The sequence below is a fragment of the Necator americanus genome, chromosome III (assembly GCF_031761385.1).
Source record: "Necator americanus strain Aroian chromosome III, whole genome shotgun sequence".
Taxonomy (NCBI): Eukaryota; Metazoa; Nematoda; class Chromadorea; order Rhabditida; family Ancylostomatidae; genus Necator; species Necator americanus.
In genome coordinates, this window is record NC_087373.1 from 40,168,953 (window position 1) to 40,190,034 (window position 21,082).

The window sequence follows — 21,082 nt, forward strand, 5'->3', positions numbered from 1 at the left end:
TTCTAGCAAGGGGATCATGTTTCAAACCGTATTTAAAGTAAAACATTGAAACCTTTCGTCACTTTCGTGGAAATTAGAAAGCACTCACGCGGACACCCATCAGCACGAAAATATCTACTTTTGATGGGAAGCACTTAGCATTTGTCTGGTCATGCTTCCTAAAATAAATTCCTCAGTTCCAATATTATTGATTCGTTCCCGATGGGAATACGAACTATTTCATTATTTGTACTGTACCATCTCGGTGCTGATGACTCACCCATAGACAAAATTGAACACTATTTTCCAACGAGTTCGACTAAAGTATAACTAACTAATTTGGACTATAACTTATGGTTAGTCAAGCTACGAATGAGTGTGTTATGTTATAGTTGTAACATGCTACGTATGTGATAATTCCATTGATAGAAGCACCATAAGCGGTTATGAGTAACCGCTTTTATAGCTGATTGCAACGCTGTTATAGTAATATTACATATCACTAGCCGAAATCGCGAAAAAAAAATTGTTCGAAGTCCATACACCGTTTATCTTTGCTAGAAATCTCCTTCTTGCGCTCTCCAAAGCCATTAGTTTGAAAAATGAACCCCTTGTTTTCCATAGGCGAAATTGAGGTTGTGGTAAGGAAGAGCGAGTTTTTTCGTACTTTTGCATCGAACCTAGTCGGAAGAGGGTCTTTCGAAGGGATTCGGGCGACAACTCTTCCGGCCGTCTCGTTAGAATTCGGCTGAAAAGAGAAGAAATTAGCACAATCCTGACTTCTCAAGGAAGTCTTCCCTTTCGTGGAAGACTGTAGAGTACCTAGCACTCCTCTGATTGATTGTTCGTTCAATGTGCGAGTGAGCTGTGCGATGAGTCACCAGCGTATGTATAAATATTGGTGTATTACCTTCAGTCGACCATCGTCGATTCCTAAGTGATCAAGCGATTGAACCTGACTCAGAAAGGTGTGCAAGAACAGACTGAGTCACCAGCATCACGTCCACCTCGCAGGCGGCGGCGTCTTTTAGGACCGCCCCACCCACCCGTCTAACCACAATCCCGTTACAACGCACAGCCCTTTTCTGGTTGTTGCTGCACGTCGTCGTCGATTCGGTGTCCTCCGTTGGAGCCGACGCGCAGTTCAAACGCATTATCAATCAATACGCAATAACAGCCTGAGATCACGGTGGCGACATAGCGATAAAGCCGCGAATTGTTTGTGGTAAAATTGCCGCCTGGGTAACTCGAACGTTGCTGGTGCAGTTCTTCGCCGAACGACTGATCTTCCACTGAGGCTTCCACGCCTAATCATTGAAAAAATTCCACTCAAACTGTGTAACCGTATTCCAACTAACTACAAAATACTCATCACTTCAATCAGTGTCCAATTCCTAACCGGTTCTGTATTGTAAACGAAATATTCGCTATTGATCGCTATTGATCAGCACGACAACGCGACAATGATGACATTACCGCTTATTCGCGACTACGAAGTCTATGTTACAGAAGGCTGTGAGAAATCGTACTGTGATTATCATCGCCGAATGGCCGCCGTAACCGCAGCACAACAGCGCGGTGCATCGCCGCAAAGCCCATCCAGACATATTACGGTGAGTTCCTGAACAACAACAGTTTAATGATTGCTTGACTTGGGAATTTTTGTGTTATTCGTGCGATCCCGTGCGTTTTTATACATTTGTTTTCGTATGTCCAACAACGAAACTGAGACTTTGTTCCGAGAATTTCCCACGGGGCTAGCTCATTTCACGAATTAGGACATAGATAAGGACAATATTTCAGGGGGAAAATCTATGATTTCGTATTGTTTACCTGCAATAAATGAAGGGATCCATGAAAACTGTTGCTAATGTGAACACATAAACCTTTAGTTCCATCGGTGGGTCACGCAATGCTGGCCACGAGTCACGCGACGCCCACCGGACACGTTTAGGAAAAGTAATTTTATAGTAACTTCGCGTCAAATTCTCTCAACCGTTTCGTTTTCTCCCTCCGTTCCCTAAAGTAGTAATTTTGTCCTTACATGGTATCACCGTTGCGTAATGTGTCTATTTTATACTTCACTTTTTTCAAGCAAAAATCCACTTGAAAACAAATTCTGTTTCTAAATAAAGTCGTCGTTTTTCAAAATGTTCTCTTCCTGTTATTAGTCCAGCTTTACCACGGATTTCCTTCATTCCCCTATTACTGTAATTTTGCGTTTAACATTGTTGTGGTGGCGCTTCTGCACTGCAAAGAAAATTATTCGCAGCGTAACGGAAAATTATTGCGTGAAGTTCCATCACTTTGTCTGAGAAAGGTGATTTGAACTGTGAAAAGTTGAGATCTAAGTTTCTGTGCAAATTAAACTCAAACGATCTCCTCTATTGCATTTTTTTCTAGATAATCTCGTTAAACGTACCTCTGAAAATTTGACGAACTTATCCTAAAATTTTTCGTGACTTCTCTGGACTCATCTCTAAGTCCATCTTTCAATGTTCATTATCTGAATTTATGAAAAAAAAACCTCTTTTCCCATGTAGTTTCAAAGTTGGTGAGGAATATTTTCCCTTTTTTTCTATGCTTATCAATTTTATTCATTCGGTGAAGTGAAGATGTGTTATTTTAGTTGTTTGAGCTTCGCTAGGCTACAATTTTTAAAAAGAACTTGAGACCTTTTTAATAAGACTTCGAAAGCTTGAGAAATTATTTTCAGATCATTGACAGATTAGGAGATGTTTATTATTTTGAAAAGGTTTTTAATTTTAGATCTTCAGATTAGACCTTTTCTATTTTTTTCCCCCAGGAAAAAAAACTTTGACTTCAAAAAGAGTACATCCCTTAATGAAGGCGTATGGTACTGTAATTTTATATGAAGACGTTTTCTGCTATGCATCTTGAAAAACGGAACTATTGCGTATTGCTGTGCTTAACGAGGCGACGTGAAGTAGGAATCTCATTTCTTTGCCGGCACGATGAACGAACATCTTTTAGACGGAATTGAATTGAATTCTTAGAGAACGCACATCACATTTGCATACTAAATAGTTCAAACGAATGCCGGGCGCCCAACACACACAGAGTTTAGGTTAATGTTTTGGTTATGCGTTTCGGGATACTGTACGTGAAAGTGTTTTGAGTTCAGTGGAATTCATGCTTGAATTGTCAAGTCGCAGCGCGTTCCTGAAAATGTTTCCGATCGGGAACATCTTCCGCGTATTTTCTGCATTCTGGAAACTACATAACGAAATGTAACGTGCTGAAACAAAAATAAAAACAAAATTGCTCCAACCACAACGTTAGCATTATATTTCTACGGCTTTGTGAGGATCCAATGCGAAAATATTGATTATTATGGTAAAACAGTCAAGAGGGCTTGTAGAAATTGTTGTATTCATGTTGGAAAAAGTTCGGAGTTTACAACTTGAGCTTTTACTTTTCATTTTTTCCGTGTCAGCTAAAAAGGAGATGATCCGCAAATAGTTTGTAATTATGCGATAATTCTATCGCTCCATCTAAAGTATTATCGTTGCATATTGTTGGAATAGGAATAAATATCCGGTAGGAATAAAATTATTCATAGCATCCTGCATTTCTATATTCACATCAGTACCACGTTCAATATATGCATTAGAATCCTTCGTCTGTATGACGAATTAACATTTACCAAAAATACGACTTCAAATTGGCACCTTTTTCCTCCCAGCACGACGTTTGCACTCCACATGTCATTCCGCTTGGACTGTTTCCCAAAAACAGCACATTTTCTCGTTGTTAATGAGAACCCGAGGCATTTCCGCTGGCGAAGTATGAAATATTCCACTATTGGTGGAAAGTGACGTCATTTTTCAGTGCTAGTTTGGAATGAAATTAGTATTTTAAGGATTGCAAAAGTTCGTGGGACTTTGATAGTAACGTGATGAACAGTTGTGTGGACGTAACCCTATAAAGTGCTACTTTGCAGTAATCATTCATTCGCTGCACGATGTCCTTTAATGAAGTCAAGGGCAGAACGCATGAATCTCTTGTAAGAAGGCCAGACGTAGTTTTTCCACTATAAAATTGCGATCATGTAGGGAACAACGTGTCCCATTTGAGGTGACTGTAGACGTCTTATTACTCTACCAGTTTTGTGTAGAGTGCACGATATCTTAAGATGAGGTTAGTTTCTAAACTAGAGCAATGTGCTTAAGAAGTTGTCGGGGGCATATTGACATATTTTTCGGGATAAAAACTCTTTTTAATTCCTTGCCAGCCACTGCCACAAGAATGCGATTCGTACGAAAACGTTCAAATGAACATGTTCTTATTTTTTTTTTTCGAAGGAAAAAACAAATTAGCGTAGTGAAAAAATCGGAAAATTCGGACAGTTGGGTTTGCCACAAATCACTGCAACAAGCGAAGAATGCTCTATCTAAAGTATTAAAATATTTCTACAGAGTTTTTAAGACCTTTTTGTATTTCTTTTGGGACTTTTATAACCTTCTAAAACTTTTTTTTTACAAAAGTGATTATTTTAGTGATTATTAGTGATTATTTTATCTCTGCTGACTTATTTCTCACTCACATATCGTTAATAATTTTAGTCGCAATTAAAAAAAAAGAGATTTCATACTATGGAGAAAAATAACAAAATGAAACAACATTATTCACAAATAATATTCAAGACAAAAATTCTTAGCATCTGGGAGCACGAAAAAGGTGCCAAATGGTTTCTGCGGCAATGCCATTTCCAAGAAGCTTAGATCTTCGTTGTAATAGACTAGGTAACAAGATGTGTTGAAGTTTTTCAAAAATTTCTTCAGCTGTGCAAATGGTGTTTTCGGGTAGGACAACGAAATAGAAATAGGCGAATGAATAAACTTTCTTAGCCTGATACACATACACGGATTTTTCTCGACTATGAATAGAAACGAGAAACAACAATGTGAATAAAAACAAGCAGATCTTTTTAGGACCATGTAGTGCCATTTTTTTCATTACCCGTCGCGTTAATTTTATCTGGAAATCTAGTTGTTTAGCGCCTTCGATATTGATTTCCCTACATCTGTGCTGGCAGATACCGAATGTACACGATGTAGATGATATAAAATTTTTTAGTTTCAGTAATTAGAAATGCTGAAAGTTTTATGAAAAAAGTCGATTTGTAAACTTTGAATATCGCAGCCGTAGGTGGGGAAAAAGTCTTGTTGCTTGTCTCTGTGTATTAAAACAGCATAAAAAGTAACAGGGCCAGGCAGAAACAAAATTGGCACGGATACTTATTCTTTTCGGAGCTAGATCTGTTTTTTTTTTCTAATTCCTAATTTTGGGATTAAATCTCATACTTGCAAAGATTGAACAGCAGCAAAATTTTAGAAAATTATTTGAATGAGTGAATCTTGCTTGGATTGAAGATTTCAACTTACTGTATTATTATTTTTTCTTTTTTTATTGCCTCTGTATGCTCTGAAATTTCCCTCTCATCAAAAAAAAAGTTTTTTTTTTCAGGTCGTAGACGTCTACGATCTTGCCGCTTCAATAGGAAAGGATTTCGAGAAAATAATCGAACTTCATGGAAATGACTGCGTGCGAGGAATTATGCCAAAAGTAGGTTTTCTCAAATAATTTTCTTAAAATGTTTTTTTTATTTCTTATGCGTATCTTTTTGAGTTTGCTGTCGAAGAACGCTAACAATCGTCGAAAAACTCCTCGTAACTCCTATGCGGCAACGACTCATTTCTAGTTCTTGAGTTCTCGAGCACATTCGTTCTGGTCTGATGTGGCCTGCTTTCTGCAGCGCTGGCTATGAATAACGGCGAGCTTAATTTCTTTTTCCCCAGGAAATTCTGCTATTTCTCATGTGCATTCCCCCGTTTAAATGATTAATCACCAGTGGTCTCCCATGCAAATCGGGTGCCAGTCCTCAATGCGTGACGAACGACTGTCACACAATTTTTCACAAAAACTGATCCACCCTATTGTTAAAGAGAAAATGAGTGTATTTTGCTGCAGCTAAACTAATCGCTAAATACATCGGAGGGGACTGCGAAAAAGAGCCAATTTGCGATCTGGTTGAAGTAGAGAGAGCCCAATGTTTTGCAAAATGCACGCCAATGTTAAAATGTTTGCAAGTTTCGTTCTATCTGCGTCCTCGAATTACTGTTACTTTAGACCAGACAAAACAGATAGGGCAACGCACTTTGCATTGTAGATTTAATATGCGGTCGCCAAAATAATGTCTTTAGTGGGTGAGTTTGCTGGTATTTTGACGGAAACGAATTGTTTTGAAAAGAAATTAGAGGTTCTTTTGAGGTGAACAGTAAAGTGCTAGGTATTTCAATAGTTTATACTTATAAACCATATGACTCAGCACTAAATCAATTCACAGACGAGTTCTTCTGCTCTCCTCTACAGTACTAACACGTTTATAGTCAATGGAATCGGAATTTGTGGATAGTCAAATTTAAGCAGATTGTTAACAAACTTCATTACGGCTAACGTTTCGGCGTCGTCGCCTTTGTCAGAGCCTGGAAAGTCAGATCATTTGTGACATATCTTCTCAAATGCCTCATCCAGAACAAGTCATCATTCCCTAAGATGCTAAATCCAAAATCGAAACCAAAAGAGTCCAAATTTGGCACTTCTGAAATCTTAAATGCAACTGAAAAGCAATTTTTCTTATGGCCCTTGAATTTCTAGTTATCCGCACCAAAAAGCGAAAATCTTTGCACATTTCGTGTTTACTGCCGAAGCTCTGAAGATCGACAAAACAATGCAGAATCAAGAGGAGAATATGTCTATGATGTAGCAAATTAAACTTACGAACATGACTAGTGAATTGCACTTAGGGAATATAGCAGTGAAATGAATATACTATTTATAATGAAGTGTAATTTTTCTTCCAGAAGATCCGAAAATGATTTGAAAACTTTCAACAATTCCTAATAAACTCTATATCTCGTAACATTATATTACCTATAAGATACTGCGCAAAACTCATAAGCTTCCCTTCAGCATTGTAATCCCACCTTTTTTTCCCCCCGACGAACTCCCCTCTGTTCGCTGACACCTCATTCATCTTGTCGAATGTAGTAATCACCCTACCTCAATCGAATCCGGATGCGTCCCCATCCAGATGATGTGAGGCATTTCTGGGAGTAATCATCCGTTGCACATGAATGATGTTTCCTCCTGACACGTCGTCCATCATCAAGTGACTGGCCGTCCGTCTAGAATCCCTACGTACCTAACCGAAAAAGAAATTGACTGCGTGGTGATTCGATGAGAAATTTTGTTGTGGCGTGGGTGATGCGGTGTTTTCCATTCGATTACGTCATTTCTCATGAATTTCATTCGCATGAACCAGTATATGCTGCAATTGTTCATTTATCTTCGGGTTCAAAATATTGGCTAGGCTGATATACGATTTTTCTGATTAATGGAGAGGGAATTTCAGAAAATATAAATCTTTACCGCACTAGCTTTTTTTCGCAGTGAGATCGACCTATCCTCACATCTCCCTTATCGCTCTCGTCCTCTTCAAAAAATAAGGAAAACAAAATAAAAGCAATGAGGTGCACAAGGTGCTATTCTGCTGTCAATTTTGTTGTTCATCTCTTTCTTCGCAGGAACTCGTTCAGTTAGCAGTGTTTTTCATCCACTAGTTTGATGGATTCAACAACACAACAAGACCTGATTAAGCCATTCATCTCCCTTGAATATTTATCAATCAGTACAGAAGTGCATCTGTGTCGTATCCATTAGATTCGGAAGTTTTTAAGGTCATTAATAGGGGATTGCTTGACAAATTTTGATGCGGAAATCTGTGAGGTACAGACAGAATGCTTACTTCGGGACCATTTTTGCGTTGAAATAGATAAAATGCTAAACACTTTAGGCAACTACTGGTATCTCTGTAGAATTGGAGGTAACTGATTGTTTAGAGACCGAATTCAGTGATTTACTGCAACTGTTCGGCAATCGGTGCACATTCTTTCCAATGGCGCAATTGTCGAAACGTTGAATTGAAATTTCTAAGTGGATCCTAATGATACCTTATGTCGTTGGGTTAACACTCATCTTCATTCCTAACTTACAATGACAGGCTACAGCCAAAACCAGTTCCTATTGCTATGTTAGGAAAAAGTACGCACTCGTAACTGGCAACCAGCAAAAAAAAAGATTCATGCGTGATTATGAATGTATCTGGACAAGGTGTAATAAATAAATCCAGGGACTATGCATTTCTGAATGTTGGAAAGTTTTCCAGTTGGAATTGTTTTCAAATTTTTTCTAGCTAATTGCAGATTGGGACGGGTGTAGTGTAGCGGTTAGAGGTTCCGCTTAGGCACAATCGTTCGGAGGTTCGAATCCGCCCTAGTGCTCACCAAGTCTTTCATCGCTCGGGGGTCGATAAATTGGTATCATAATTGTCTGGGAGGATAAAAATACTGACTTTAGACATAGGTTAGCCCTCGCAAGTCATTTTGTGGGCCAGATACACGTTCGTAAACCTCAAACGATTCTGAATTGAAGTGAACGTGGGGGCGCATCCCAAGCGGATTGATCAACGCCAGAAACTTTATCCTTTATTAAACTTTTATTGCAGATTAGTCGAGTATGCCGAGAAAACAGTTTCAATACATAGTCTCTACCTCTTGTTGATATTTTTAAAAAAAAAGAGTGTATAAAGGTACGACAGAGTATATTCCAGGAAATTCTCCATATTTTTCAGGTCATATCCGCGTTGGAAACACTAGAATCGCTGGCAAACAATAATGAACGAGAGAATGAGGAAATCATATCGTTGCAAAAAACTGTGGAGCGATTGGAACAAGAGAAGCAGGCTAGACAACTGCAAACGGCTAAATTTGAGGAGGTAAGGAGACTTGAGCTCGGGTTGCTCAGGGTTTTTTTTTTCTTATCAGTATCGCAATCCATTTTTATGGCTAATTCCCTTGTTGGATTACTTCCTTCCTACAAATATAAAATAAAAATATCAGTATGCCATAAATGCCGTAAACACACGACATATAAGTAGGATAGTCCTTTGTAACTCTGATTAAAAAATGTCACAAATCGCACCAAATACTAGTTGAAGTGACATTTAAAATTGAAAACGTGACTTAAACAACTTCATAAACCAACCCACTCAACCCATCATGAGTTGAACTCATAAAATTACTGTAGTTAAAAGTGTAAGACATTTAATATGTTCGGGCGTTCTGTATTCTTTTATGGCTTCGGTTTTCTGTTGACTCGAATTCAGGAAAACAGAAACACCTATTGGGTTTTTTGGGGAATGCTCGAGAAAAACAATCAGTTCTTTTTCTTTAGTGGGAGCGCAAAACCCAACAGACACAGTTGTGGCTGTGGAGTTTTGTGCCGCTAAGGAAAGGTCAAACCAAATTTCGAGAGCTAGAAGGCAACAACTAGAGCCATTATTCCTTCGAATCCCAAGAAAAATATTGGTAAATACTTTTTTCTGGGGCGATGTAGCGTAATCGTTAAGAAGTTCTGCTGTGGCTACAGCATGATCGTTTTGAGGTTCAATTCCGTCCTAGTGCAACCAAACCTTTCGTCGCTCTGGGGCCGATAAATAGATGAATAGCAGACTTGTTTGGGAGGATAAAAACGCTGATTTCTCTATCATTTAAGTTTCTGCTGCGCTGGAAGGACTAATTGGGGTTATTTTCTTTTGCTTCTTGTTCTGCTATTTATCTTCCTACAGCGCTGCGTATCTATTTGTCGTCAAGAAGTAATTTGAAGGGGAGTTGCAGTCGGGTAATCGAAGCAGTTGGATGCATTGAAACGAAAAGAGGATTGCAAGTTTGAGTTTTAAGTCCCCTTTCCTTTTTGCAGTCGAACGAGACGTTTATGACAGACGTCTGCAAGCGTAATGAGGCATTCAATTTTGTGACGGGCTTTTGAAGAAAGATTGAGCAGCTTTGAAGAAAGCTAAAAACACAACTATTCATTTGTACATTTAGCAACAACACATTTTTTTCGCTTATCTGGTGGATAGATGTCAATTGACGTACGCGTCGATTGTCGATTGGCTTGTTGATTATTATATAAAAAATAAAGTATCTTTCGTTGAGCAAAATATGTATAAAATTAATTTTTAAAAGCTACGCATTCGTTGAGCACAAAGAAATCTGTTTAAAAATAATAGTGAATCCGAGAACAGATGTAAAAGGTGTGGTTCACTATTAGCTCCTGCTATCATCAAACGTTTAAGAGAGCAATTGTGGAGTTATTTGTATATTTCCGAAATAAGAAATAATACCTCTAATCAATACGGATATTTTACGCACGTACGTGATTGTTTCTGCTTCCAGGAACTCGACCAAGTTGAAGAGACCTATAAGAAGGATATCAATGAGCTTCGATTGATGGTTAAAACGCTGATGTCCGAGAATAAAACACTGAGTAGTACAGTTTCTTCGCTACCTACTACAACGGAGAGTCCAACATCAGCGGCTAGTAAGTCTAGACCTGGAAATTTGCACATATTTCTTCGAATAGTTTTCTGGAAGGAGTTCTTAAGGATACATTTATTCTTTTTTTGGCAGGAGTCACTTTAATCAAGCTGATTTTCGTTTAACAATACTTTTTCTCTCACGGGTGACTCCAAGAAAGAAATTCTTTGTTCTCTCCTTATATTTTCATCCTTATATTTGTATATCCTTGTATTTTTTTATTTATGTTTATTTTCTATTTTATACTTATAATCCTTATATTTTCTTGAATCGCTCTGAAGGGACTGTCCTCCAAACGACTGGGCTTCGTTAGAATTGAAATAGTGCTCAGAAAAGAAAAAAACAATCTGACATTGTCTATTTTGAGTTTGATCCTTAAAAATTGTATTCTTTTATTTCTTAAAAAAAAATTTCGACATTTGTCGTTTTTTTGAAGCGCAAGCACCGAAATGTGAGGTGAATCGAACCAGTTTTCTCAGAAATATTCTGTCAATGAGAAAAAAACAGTAATAGTATAAATAGTAAGTATACCTTGCCTTATTTCTTCCTTCGTTTGTTTTCTTTGTTTGTTTTTGTAATTTGTTTACTTCAGAGAAGGCTTGTAAACAATGGTGTAAAAATCATGGTTACTATTTGAAAACTAAACAAAAGAAGATGAGCCTAGTTTACTTCAGAATTTTTTTTCAGTGCATGAAGAAGATGTCAAGCTAATGTTTGAGCTGAAAGAGATGTCACATAAGCAGAAGGAGGAAATTAAGGCGTTACAGCGAGATGTGGAACAATACGCTTGCGAAGTGGAAAACGTAGGAGTTTTCAGATTGTTTTCTATTTTCTTAAATCTTCTTCCCCTTTGCAGTAGTCATTTCATTTCAAGCATTTTCTCTCTCTCTCTCTGTTTTTCTAAATCCTTTTTAACAGGAGTTTGATACAGAGTTTTCAGCTACAAAACTCTATAGAAAAGCTGATCCGACAAAACGAAGAACTGCTTCGAAAGAACTCCTCGCTACAAAAACAAGGCCGTATGATCGTCGAAGAGAAGATGGAAATTATCCGAAGGTTTGTTAAAATTTGATGTTCTTTCAGTCCCAGTTCAGATCGGTCTTCAATAAAGAATCGATCAATTTCCTTTGCCTATTTGTACTCGTTTATTTGTCTTTCTTTGGTTTTTATTGCGTGTATCCTTCAATGTAACCTTCATTGCATCCTTCAGTGTAACCAATGCGTTTTCCATCAAATCATGCAAAGTACATATTTGATCATGAAAAACGTTGATGTATTCACGTTTCTTAGTGAAACTCCGCTATTAGACAAAACAATTTTACTATTAGACACTTATTATTTATTATATTATATTATTTATATATATATATATATTATATTATGTTATTTATTTATTTTACTATCGAAATTACTCAGGATAAAGGACCAAGTTGCTTTTACAAAATAATAGTCGCTTTTACTTCTTTATGGGAATAATATTCATTCCTTTTCATTGAAATTTTGCTTCTTTCTATGTGGAAATGCACGAACAACAGCGTTTGGTATCAGTTTCTTGTACCATCTTTTCTTTCGCAAGTAGCCAGTGAAAAATTTAACACACTAGATTGAACTAAAGCATGCGAAAGGCATTAATGTAGCTGTTAAGAGCAGTAAAGTATAGCTGAACAGATGCGTCGATAAATTCAGCAAAAAAGAAATCCAATTTCTATTATATCTTCAATCTAATTTTCGTGTATTAGTGCTAAATATATCCCGTAGACAGGATGGAGCTTCCAGCTTTTATTTCCTACCCTTTTAGGAAGAAGAGTGTGGTTTTGTTCCCATAAATTATTCATATGGGTACTGTGTTTTTCTTTTAGGTTAGAAAAGACCGAAGAGGCAAATATTCAGCTGCGACGAATGCTCAGCGATACTGATAGAGCATGTAAAGATCTCCAACAAGCCAGTCAGGTGGGCACTAAAAAAAAGAAAAGAGAAAATAAAGAAAATAGATTTAGCAGCAATTCCGGGCAAAATTTCAGATGGACGACGAGCCACGATTTACGTTAGCTGAGCTACGAGAAGTCCTCCAAGAGAAAAATGTGCTCAAAGGTCGAGTGATGGAATTAGAGGAGGAATTGGAAAATTTGCGGCCAGGACGGAAAGAGCGAGAACGGGAAGATCTATTAAGGTTTGATTAGATCATTCATTTCATTGAGCATCGGGATTACAATGAAAATTTCCCCTAAGTAAGTTATTTCAGGATTTTAAATAAAGCTTCTTTGATAAGACTATTGAGCTACATCTTTTAAAAATGTTTCTGTAAAATTGGAGGTTTTGTGTGCAGTTTGCGGAACAGTATAGGTCTTCTTCTTGTAAATTTACATTTACATACTTAGCAAGTGCTTAGCTGAATGCACTCATTAAGTAATTTTCAGCAGTTTAAGTAAAACCGTCAACTTTTTTTAAAATCAAATAGTGGATGATTTTCTTCCATGCTGCAAACCTTTTTTTTCAAGAATTTTAGCTTACTGTTTTCAAAAAGAATCAAACATCTTTGTATTTCCATATGTCCCCATGGAATTAAGCAGGATTTTTAGTATACATAGGAATATAGAATATTCCGTATATTTAGGATGAGCAGTAATTAATACAAGTCTACAGTATAGCGACAGTAGGAGCAGTCTGCTACATCGCGGAGATTTCTCTGTTTCTTTTTCTGTCTCAGTACGTTGTTTTCTCAGAAAGGCAATCTCGTACAGACAACAACTAACACCATCGTCTCAGAGCATTCTTCGATTGAAGGAAGCTCCAACACCTTAGAGACATTACCCCACGAATCTGAGGTGGTGCAGATTTCAGGTGGAGTATTCTTATAAGGGATATTCTTATAAAGTTATGGAGAGGGGTGATTCCGTCCATCTCTTCTTAATTGCAGTAAAAAAACGGCCCGGAAGATACGGCACGTGCACAAGGCTTGCGCGCTCCAGTCGAACTCTTTGTAGAAAATAGTGCGCCAGAACGCCCGAAACCGTATCTTCCGGGCCGTTTTTTTTTACGGCAATTAGGAAGAAATGAACGGAATCACCCCCCTCTCCTTAATCTACGATCCCGTTTACGGATACTCCACCTGAAATTCGTGCCACCTCAGATTCGTGGGGTGATGCCCTTAGGTTCTGTGTAACAACTAATCAAAATATCGCTTCGTTGACGAGAAATGAAAACTAAGTCCGCAATCTGCACACAATTCCTTACGTGACGTGCAAGCACGTGCCATCGGAACATATTCGTCCTGCAATTTCGAGTTTTACAGCAGTCCATCGACAAGCCTCCGAAACCTGCTGAGAAGTCGAATACGCAGGTCAAACATATTAATTTTAAATTTCATATTTTTTTTCCAGTTTCTTTATGATTTTAATATTTTAGATTGACTGCAGCGAAGTTTTCACTTCTTTATCGTGTTTACAACCTGTCAAAGGAAAATACATTTACCGAGAGTAAATAAAAATTGTGTTGAATCCTATGTTTTTGACTTGTTTCTTCTACGTTCTGCTCTTCTTCCCTGAACAATTAACGTTTCTTGTAAGGAAACAGAAAAGGGGATGAATGAGAGTTGTTGCAGGGTATTTGAATAAGAGTGAACGAGTCTGTGCTTAATGTGTTGTAGCGGTGATAAATAATCGGGTTAGGAAGGTGAAAAAAATCCTTAGAGAAACAGCAAGCAGAAAAAAATTTCTGTGGTGCGTTAATAACTGTATAAATGAATGAATCGACGAGTGGAAAAACTGAATGAATAAATGAATGAATAAATGAATGAATGAATGAATGAAGGAATGAAGAAAAGGTTGAGGGAAGGGAGGAAATGTGAAAGAATCCTTTTGTTCAGATAGCGGACAATCATGGACAGAAAATCTCAGAGTGAATAAGTAGAGAAATAGTAGATGGGTTGAAACCGCCGAAATGAATGAATTAACGAAGCGAATGATTGTCTGAATGGATTCGAGAATCACTGAAGTAAGAGCAAATGATGTTAAGAAAAGGGGAAAATGGGAAGAGGTAGAAGACAGATAAAACAGAGAAGGAAAAGAGGAAACAATAAGTAATTTTATAACTTTACGAGATGCATTGATCCAGAACATATGAACTATACGTTTTTGCGCCACCCTTCGCCATTTTATTTAGCATAAGGTTTCCCCTTCAGCGCAAGTGCGAAGAAAGTGTTTTATTTATTTTCCCTTGTACAGTGCGGAATTAATTCAGAAATATTCACTAGAGCAACTTCATAGAAACACTCATTTCATATATTTATTCGTAAAACTTTAAGGAGAAAACAGAAAGAACCGTACAAAATAGACTACGCGTTATCTTTGCACTTTCAGTGATGAACCTTCAAGAGCTGGTGAAGGTGAGGAGATGCTCGTGTACGGACCACTGCCTCGAGAACCAGACGAGAAATTGTATCCATGGAAGTATGAACGAAAAGATAGTGGAGTACGGAGATTGTAAGTTTTTAACTCATCGCTATAAATTCCTTTGGGAACAGCTACAAAACTTTCACAAGTTATCGAAAAGTTTCAGTTTCCGTTTCTTCAAAGAACTCGGTGCGGCCCAGTCGCCACGGCGTGGCTCTTCCGCCAATAATTCGCCCCGTCCACAACGTGCAAACACGGGAAATTGAACAATTCAAATCTTCACATAAATTAACCCTTTTTTCAGTTGAAAAGTGATTTTGACTCTATGATGTCATCTTTCGCTACGATTCTTCCTCAAGGTCTCACTATCCACCAAAAAGTATTCGACACCAAGCCGTTCGCAGTTCTTCGTGTCAGTTGTCCAGATAACACGAGAGAAGGACAGTTGTCCAGATGAGCGACTGCGATCGGCTTGACTTCGCTAACCATAGCCATAATGGCTTCGACCAGGTGTTGCATTGCCAAAAAACCACACTAGCTATAATAACTCTTTTTACTTAACCACTGTAACATAGTTAACAACTCTATCGCTAGCTAAGCAAATTTTAGCCGGCCGCTTATTGATTTATTGATCGGTTGACCAATATTGCTATTTTATTGTCGTCATTGTTAGTTTGCCATATATGTATTTAGGTGTATAGAAAGATTTATGTTCATTTCATCGAGTTGTAATTCTGATGATTGGTGAGTAACGTGGAGGGAGTGTCTATCGATCTGTGTTCTGTCCACCAAACACTTGAATGTTGAGATGGACAACAAATACAATATATTGCTTTCTGTTCTATTTTTTTCTTCTACTTCCCAAAAAATGGGTCCCAAAACTCGAAAATCTGGTCAATTTCTGGCTTTTGTTTATTGTTCGACTCGTTGTGAATCTCAGTTGAAATAAACTATTATTGCTACTTTGAACAACTCGGATGACGTCATCAATGACGTCATTAGCGAAAATTTATTAACAAATGAAATGTACATATTGCTTTTAGCACTTTTTTTTCGTCAGTAAAGTGAGCTTGTGCCCTTTGTCTTTGCCCATGACAAGAATACGCATAGAGCGCAGTTATGATTATGGCGCTAAGTATGAACGCGATTATTTTGGAGCATCAACCTTGCTGTATAGTCTTTACGTATTTCCTCTATGATAGGACGGTAAAGATCGAACGTAGCGTTGATTCCGAAGACAAAATCGAGATGTGTGTAGTGCGGCAGTTCGTAACTCCCGTGTATTGTAGCATTCATACTTTCGAGGATGGTTTCTCTAAAAAAAAACATCATTGGTTGTCGATCACGTACATATTTCATTAGCAGTTTTCTTCCACCGACACATTAAGATGTGATTACACTTTTTTTCGTTATACTGTGGTAATCGGTACAGTTGGTACACATATGTCCATAAATTCCATGTGAAGGAGTACGTTACTTAAATTAAAGCAAAGATAAAAAGTAAATCGCCTGCAAATTCTCTACTTTGGAGTCTTTCCTCGTTCCCCTTTAGTCATGGTTCTGGGCTAACTAATGAAAGATATCTAGAAATGGATTTGGAAGCGCGTGATTCTTGAACGCCTTACTACTGGTCCTAGCTGGAAAATTGAGACTCCTACATCTTGGTAATGACCAATAGGATGAGCGCTAGGCCCCGCCCCCTCCAATATAGAAGCTCTCTTTTGAATCCCATAGATTTATCTTTACATCTTCCCCACCTAATATCTTCTGTATCAGCGAGAACGTCGTCTTTGCTCCAGTACAGAAAAGTTGGTGTTTCGATTTTTCGTAAGTCATAAATGGGCGGAGTTTTCTGGAAATACCATTTCTTTGAAGCACCATTTCTTCGCACGAACAACGATCAAACTATAGCAGAGCAAACATACATACCTTCCCATACTCGATCATGTTTCCTTCCTTACCGTAGTCGAATTTCTCAAATTTCCTTGATTTTACCACCTAAAACTTGATTTCCACGGGACTTTTTACGTCTCAATACAGTATCCAGCCATCGGAACTCAACAACACTTGAAAATTGCACATAAAATGTGAACATAATGGAATACCTGAACCCAATGGAGAAGATTTTTTGTCGAAGTTGCAGCAGGGGTGTGACAAAGGTAGAGTCCCACACGACTCTTCAATGTATAATTATTGTCTATTAGACACTATTACAGTATTTGTAACCCTAACGTCAACTCGACGACCTACGTTGTTGAACATTTTTTCCTTTCCGTCGATGAACCCAATGTCTAAGGTGCAAACTCCTTGTGCAATTGGAAGACTGAAATGGTATGAATCTCAAACGTTCCCGAAGTTTTTGCAGCGCTTCCCTGGCCTTTTCATCGTTTTTATTTCTTTCCCTTTCTCCTTGAGAGAATGCTTTTGCTGCGATTAAAAAAAAACTGCTGCTGCTGGTTTTGAGAACCGTTCTTCTAAGTCCATCCAAAATTCAATTCTTATGCAGCAGCTATAGTTCCAACAAAAAATATGAACAAAAAGACCACTTTAAACAGACCACTTTAAACATCATGTTTGATGTGGGTGTGGCTGTCAACGGTTAGGAATTTCCTTCAAATTTTGGAATTTAATACTTATAACAATTTACCTGCAGAATATTCCCATAATCTTCTGTATAAATTTCGGGAAAGCCAGCGGTGAATTTGGAATTCTATGGAGAATGAACTGAAAAGGGAGTTTTTTTTTAAACTGAATTCCCTCTGCTCTAAATTTTCAAGATCGTTAAATTTCCACTATAAAAATACGTCTAGACTTGTAATGGAATTTGATATCGGCTACTTTGTCGGTGTTTGCAATTGCAGATATATATGAAGTTATGTAGAACATATAGGTCGAGAAAACGTTTTGCAAAATGAAGAGGAAAGCCCTGACTTTTGTTAGCCGAGAAAATCAAGCTTAATTTCGGTAGCTCTGTCTAACACGACGTTTTCAAGGACAATTTTTCTTGTTTGTATCAGCACTATAATCAGTACTTTGTGATCGATGTGATCGATACGCTGTGAACGTCGGGAACATATTATCTACCCTCTCCACTGACAAAAACTATTGATCTATCGAGATGATCTGTCAGGCAAACCGGCAGCAATTTTCTCGTCTACATGATTTGAATGCTGACAATTTAATTTCCTTAACTGCATATTTCCCATAATCTGCAATTACACACAACAACAAAATACATCCGATTGTACTGTAAATGATGTGGTATATACGTATCTGTAGAGTTTCTTACAAACTGACATCTGCTACATCCGTGAGATAATTACCAAATATCCGGAATAGGCCTCCAATATGGGATACTGTCGCCACTGGTGCTAAGGCATGAAATTGACGGATCTGAAATTTGTGACGATCTTGATCGGGTTTGCTGTGATCTACTAAATCTTTTATGTGATCTACACCAACCTTGGTGGCGAAGGCCGCATCCTCTGCAAGTTTCGCAAACATTACTACTGTTCCTTGTGAATGTCCGATATAGTAGAGATCATTCTAAGTGATATTTCTCATTGTAATCTAGCTAATACGATAGCTTATGCACTGATGACGTCATGGAAAGGAGCAGATGCTCAGAAAATTTGGTTACACGTCCATAGCACCGATAATTATTTCATTGAAAGAAATTGATATAGATATGTTATTAAATTATGCTAGAGCGTTAAGAAAAAAATTAGGGCTGTCGGAGAAAGCAGAAATTTTGCAACCAGGGAACTCGTGGGAACACCAGGCCATACTTCTGACTTTATTTCTGGTGAGGTTTTTTTACCCCTGTTTTGTTCACATCGGTCAATAACGGAAACACGGAAACAAGTGACTCCATGAAGAGATCCTGAGCTACGCTTCTCACCTCCTGTTCACTCATCCCTCTCACTAAAACCGAAGCAACATTGACAGCATATAGTTTGGGTCAGCTTGACATACGCTTCCCCACCTCTCAAGCTTAACTACGAACAAAAGAACTGATTTCATAGGATCATCTTGAAAAAAGGAAGCGTTGATTTCCATACCTGTCCAGTTTTTTGCAGAACATAATCGATTGAGGACGGTAGATCAAACGCGGAAATGTGCTGCCACCTAAAACGTTTGCTTTTTGAAAAGAAACAACGGATGGGGGAGAAAAGAGGTGGCGACTAGAAAGTGTACGGTCTCATCTAAAAATCCATTTAGTCACACTATTACCAGTAGAGTGAGACTAGAGCCAAATTTTGAGGAACAGACGGTCATTATTAGAAAATATGTCATATGAAAGAAAGAAAATATGCATGAATTAATTGATTTCAGAAACATTTTTTCATTAACAAACCATGTATTTGAAGTATTGGACTTGGAATTATATGCGCAAAATCCAGAATGAAGTAAAACAAAAAAGTTATGACTACTCATTCTAGGCGCATGACTTCTCGTTTTTAGTCATTGTAATGCTCATCTAAGAGGATATGCTGTAAGTCACAAAAGTAATAATCCTGAGAACGACGATCAGCTGTTTTAAACTGGATACTGATTATCGGAATGCTGACGACGATAAAGCGCGCAAGGAGAGGCACTTATACTTCACGTGTGCACCGAAAGGGTGCATTTGAGGACCTTTTTGCACTTGAGTACCACCATGACGGTGTCGTGTCGTCTATAGATAGATCGTAAGTGGCAGTTGTCCTCATCTATACGATAAAAATCAGGAAATAGTCTAGGCAAGCAGTTACATAAGACGACTGGAGCGGGCGAAGAGGGGTTGGAGGGGTGATGGTTGGGGTAGGGGGTAGAACTACTTCAAATGCAGAAGTATAAACTAACGTGAAGTTCCAGAAGCGTACATCTTCCGGTCCATAGCCGATATGCTTTTGTGAGGGCGGAGTTCCACGCGAATTCGCGATCCACACGTCAAAACCAGCATCGGCGAATACGAAACCTGAATAAAATTTACGTAAATTTGCACAGATTCCAAATCGTAAGTGGAGTGGAAATGAGTGCAGAATTGAAGAGAATAATCAAATCAAACGGTGGAAAACATCAATGTTCGAACCTGCTGATTGGTTTGGCAGGTTTGGTGTCCAATTAAAACCATCCGCGAAAATACCATGTTGCAAAAAAACCACTGGCCGATCATTTGAGCGAGTTTCTGAAGAATTCATCTGTGGCGAACAAATTACGTGCTGTTCTTGACGGATTTTCTTAAAAAAACTAACGATTTTGACCATGTGGTATTCGATGAAGCTCCAGGATATACTCATCCACTGTTCGAACTAAATGAACCTCTGACGGATAGCCGAAATGGCGAATAATTTCCGGCTGCAATAGTTACTGTTGATGCAAGAAATTGTATTGTTGTTGACAAATAATAAATCTAAACAGAACCGGGGGAAATTTTTCTGGTGGAATGTTACACTGCTAAAAGGTTAGCTTCCAAGAAGAAACGAAAAACGAAAACTCACCACAGTCATATAACATTCTGGATCGATAGCAAATGTTGACGAGGTTAGCAAAACGAGCAGAACTATGAAGATCATCTGAGAATGTTTGAACTGCAGCAGCTGTGCAGTTGTTCGTGAATCTTATGAGCATGAATCATGTGAAGCAACTTTAACGACCATACAGAACGAAACGACAACGATATCGTGAAATTTTCGCTTGCTCAATCGCCCATGAATTCTCCGGAAGATCTTGTTCCAGAATGTTGCTCTACAGATTTTCCAGGCAGAAGTAGCAGCAGTGGAAACGAAGGATAAGGTGGAAGAGAGCGTGGTTAACGGTGGGATTATAGAACCGGAGGTTAAGAACCATACTACACAACCGGTCATGGTCGCCGCAAGCTGGTTAAGACACTAAAATTCCTCATAAGAGTGATTTATTGCTTGCAAATAAAGAACATAGGACCACAAATCGTTCAGCGTCACACATGGATCGTCCACAAATTTCTTCCGATAGTCTTCAGATTCCTTGATTTGCTTTACTCTTGCGAGAAAAGAATCAACGATCTATTTGACCAGTGAAGAAAAATCATTGACTACTTTAAAGACCACACATCTTTGTTCTTGAATTTAAAGGAATACAATGTCAAGAAGAGAGAAAGAAATATATCGGGTCACCCAAAATGATAGGTTTACTCGTTTGAGACAAGGCATTGAGCGATAAAAAATGGTCCAGGGAATTATTTTGACAGCGCAAGTCATTTGGTTAACATCTTTGTTTAGTTACTTA

General features: G+C 38.2%; 2 protein-coding genes across 4 annotated transcripts; one reads left to right on the forward strand and one right to left on the reverse strand.

Annotated features, from left to right (window-relative positions):
• Positions 1-1,442: 1,442 nt before the first annotated feature.
• RB195_012427 (uncharacterized protein) lies at positions 1,443-15,099 on the forward strand (the record flags this gene model as incomplete). Of its 3 annotated transcripts, XM_064194274.1 has the most annotated exons (13): positions 1,443-1,592; positions 5,470-5,568; positions 8,696-8,839; positions 10,302-10,446; positions 11,130-11,245; positions 11,383-11,498; positions 12,302-12,392; positions 12,464-12,612; positions 13,735-13,782; positions 13,848-13,918; positions 14,308-14,347; positions 14,801-14,923; positions 15,000-15,099. In XM_064194274.1, 13 exons carry the CDS (start codon positions 1,443-1,445, stop codon positions 15,097-15,099), a joined length of 1,392 nt encoding a protein of 463 aa, XP_064051857.1. The 3 variants fall into 3 exon arrangements, with proteins under 3 accessions (XP_064051857.1, XP_064051858.1, XP_064051859.1); XM_064194275.1 differs by lacking the exons at positions 13,848-13,918; positions 14,308-14,347; XM_064194276.1 differs by lacking the exons at positions 13,735-13,782; positions 13,848-13,918; positions 14,308-14,347.
• Positions 15,100-15,964: 865 nt separating this feature from the next.
• On the reverse strand, positions 15,965-20,391 carry RB195_012428 (uncharacterized protein; the record flags this gene model as incomplete). Its single annotated transcript, XM_064194277.1, has 13 exons — positions 15,965-16,148; positions 16,591-16,685; positions 16,763-16,831; positions 16,939-17,010; positions 17,084-17,156; positions 17,481-17,557; positions 18,131-18,226; positions 18,296-18,379; positions 18,895-18,961; positions 19,679-19,793; positions 19,908-20,003; positions 20,071-20,173; positions 20,317-20,391. 13 exons carry the CDS (start codon positions 20,389-20,391, stop codon positions 15,965-15,967), a joined length of 1,206 nt encoding a protein of 401 aa, XP_064051860.1.
• Between the last annotated feature and the right edge of the window lie 691 nt (positions 20,392-21,082).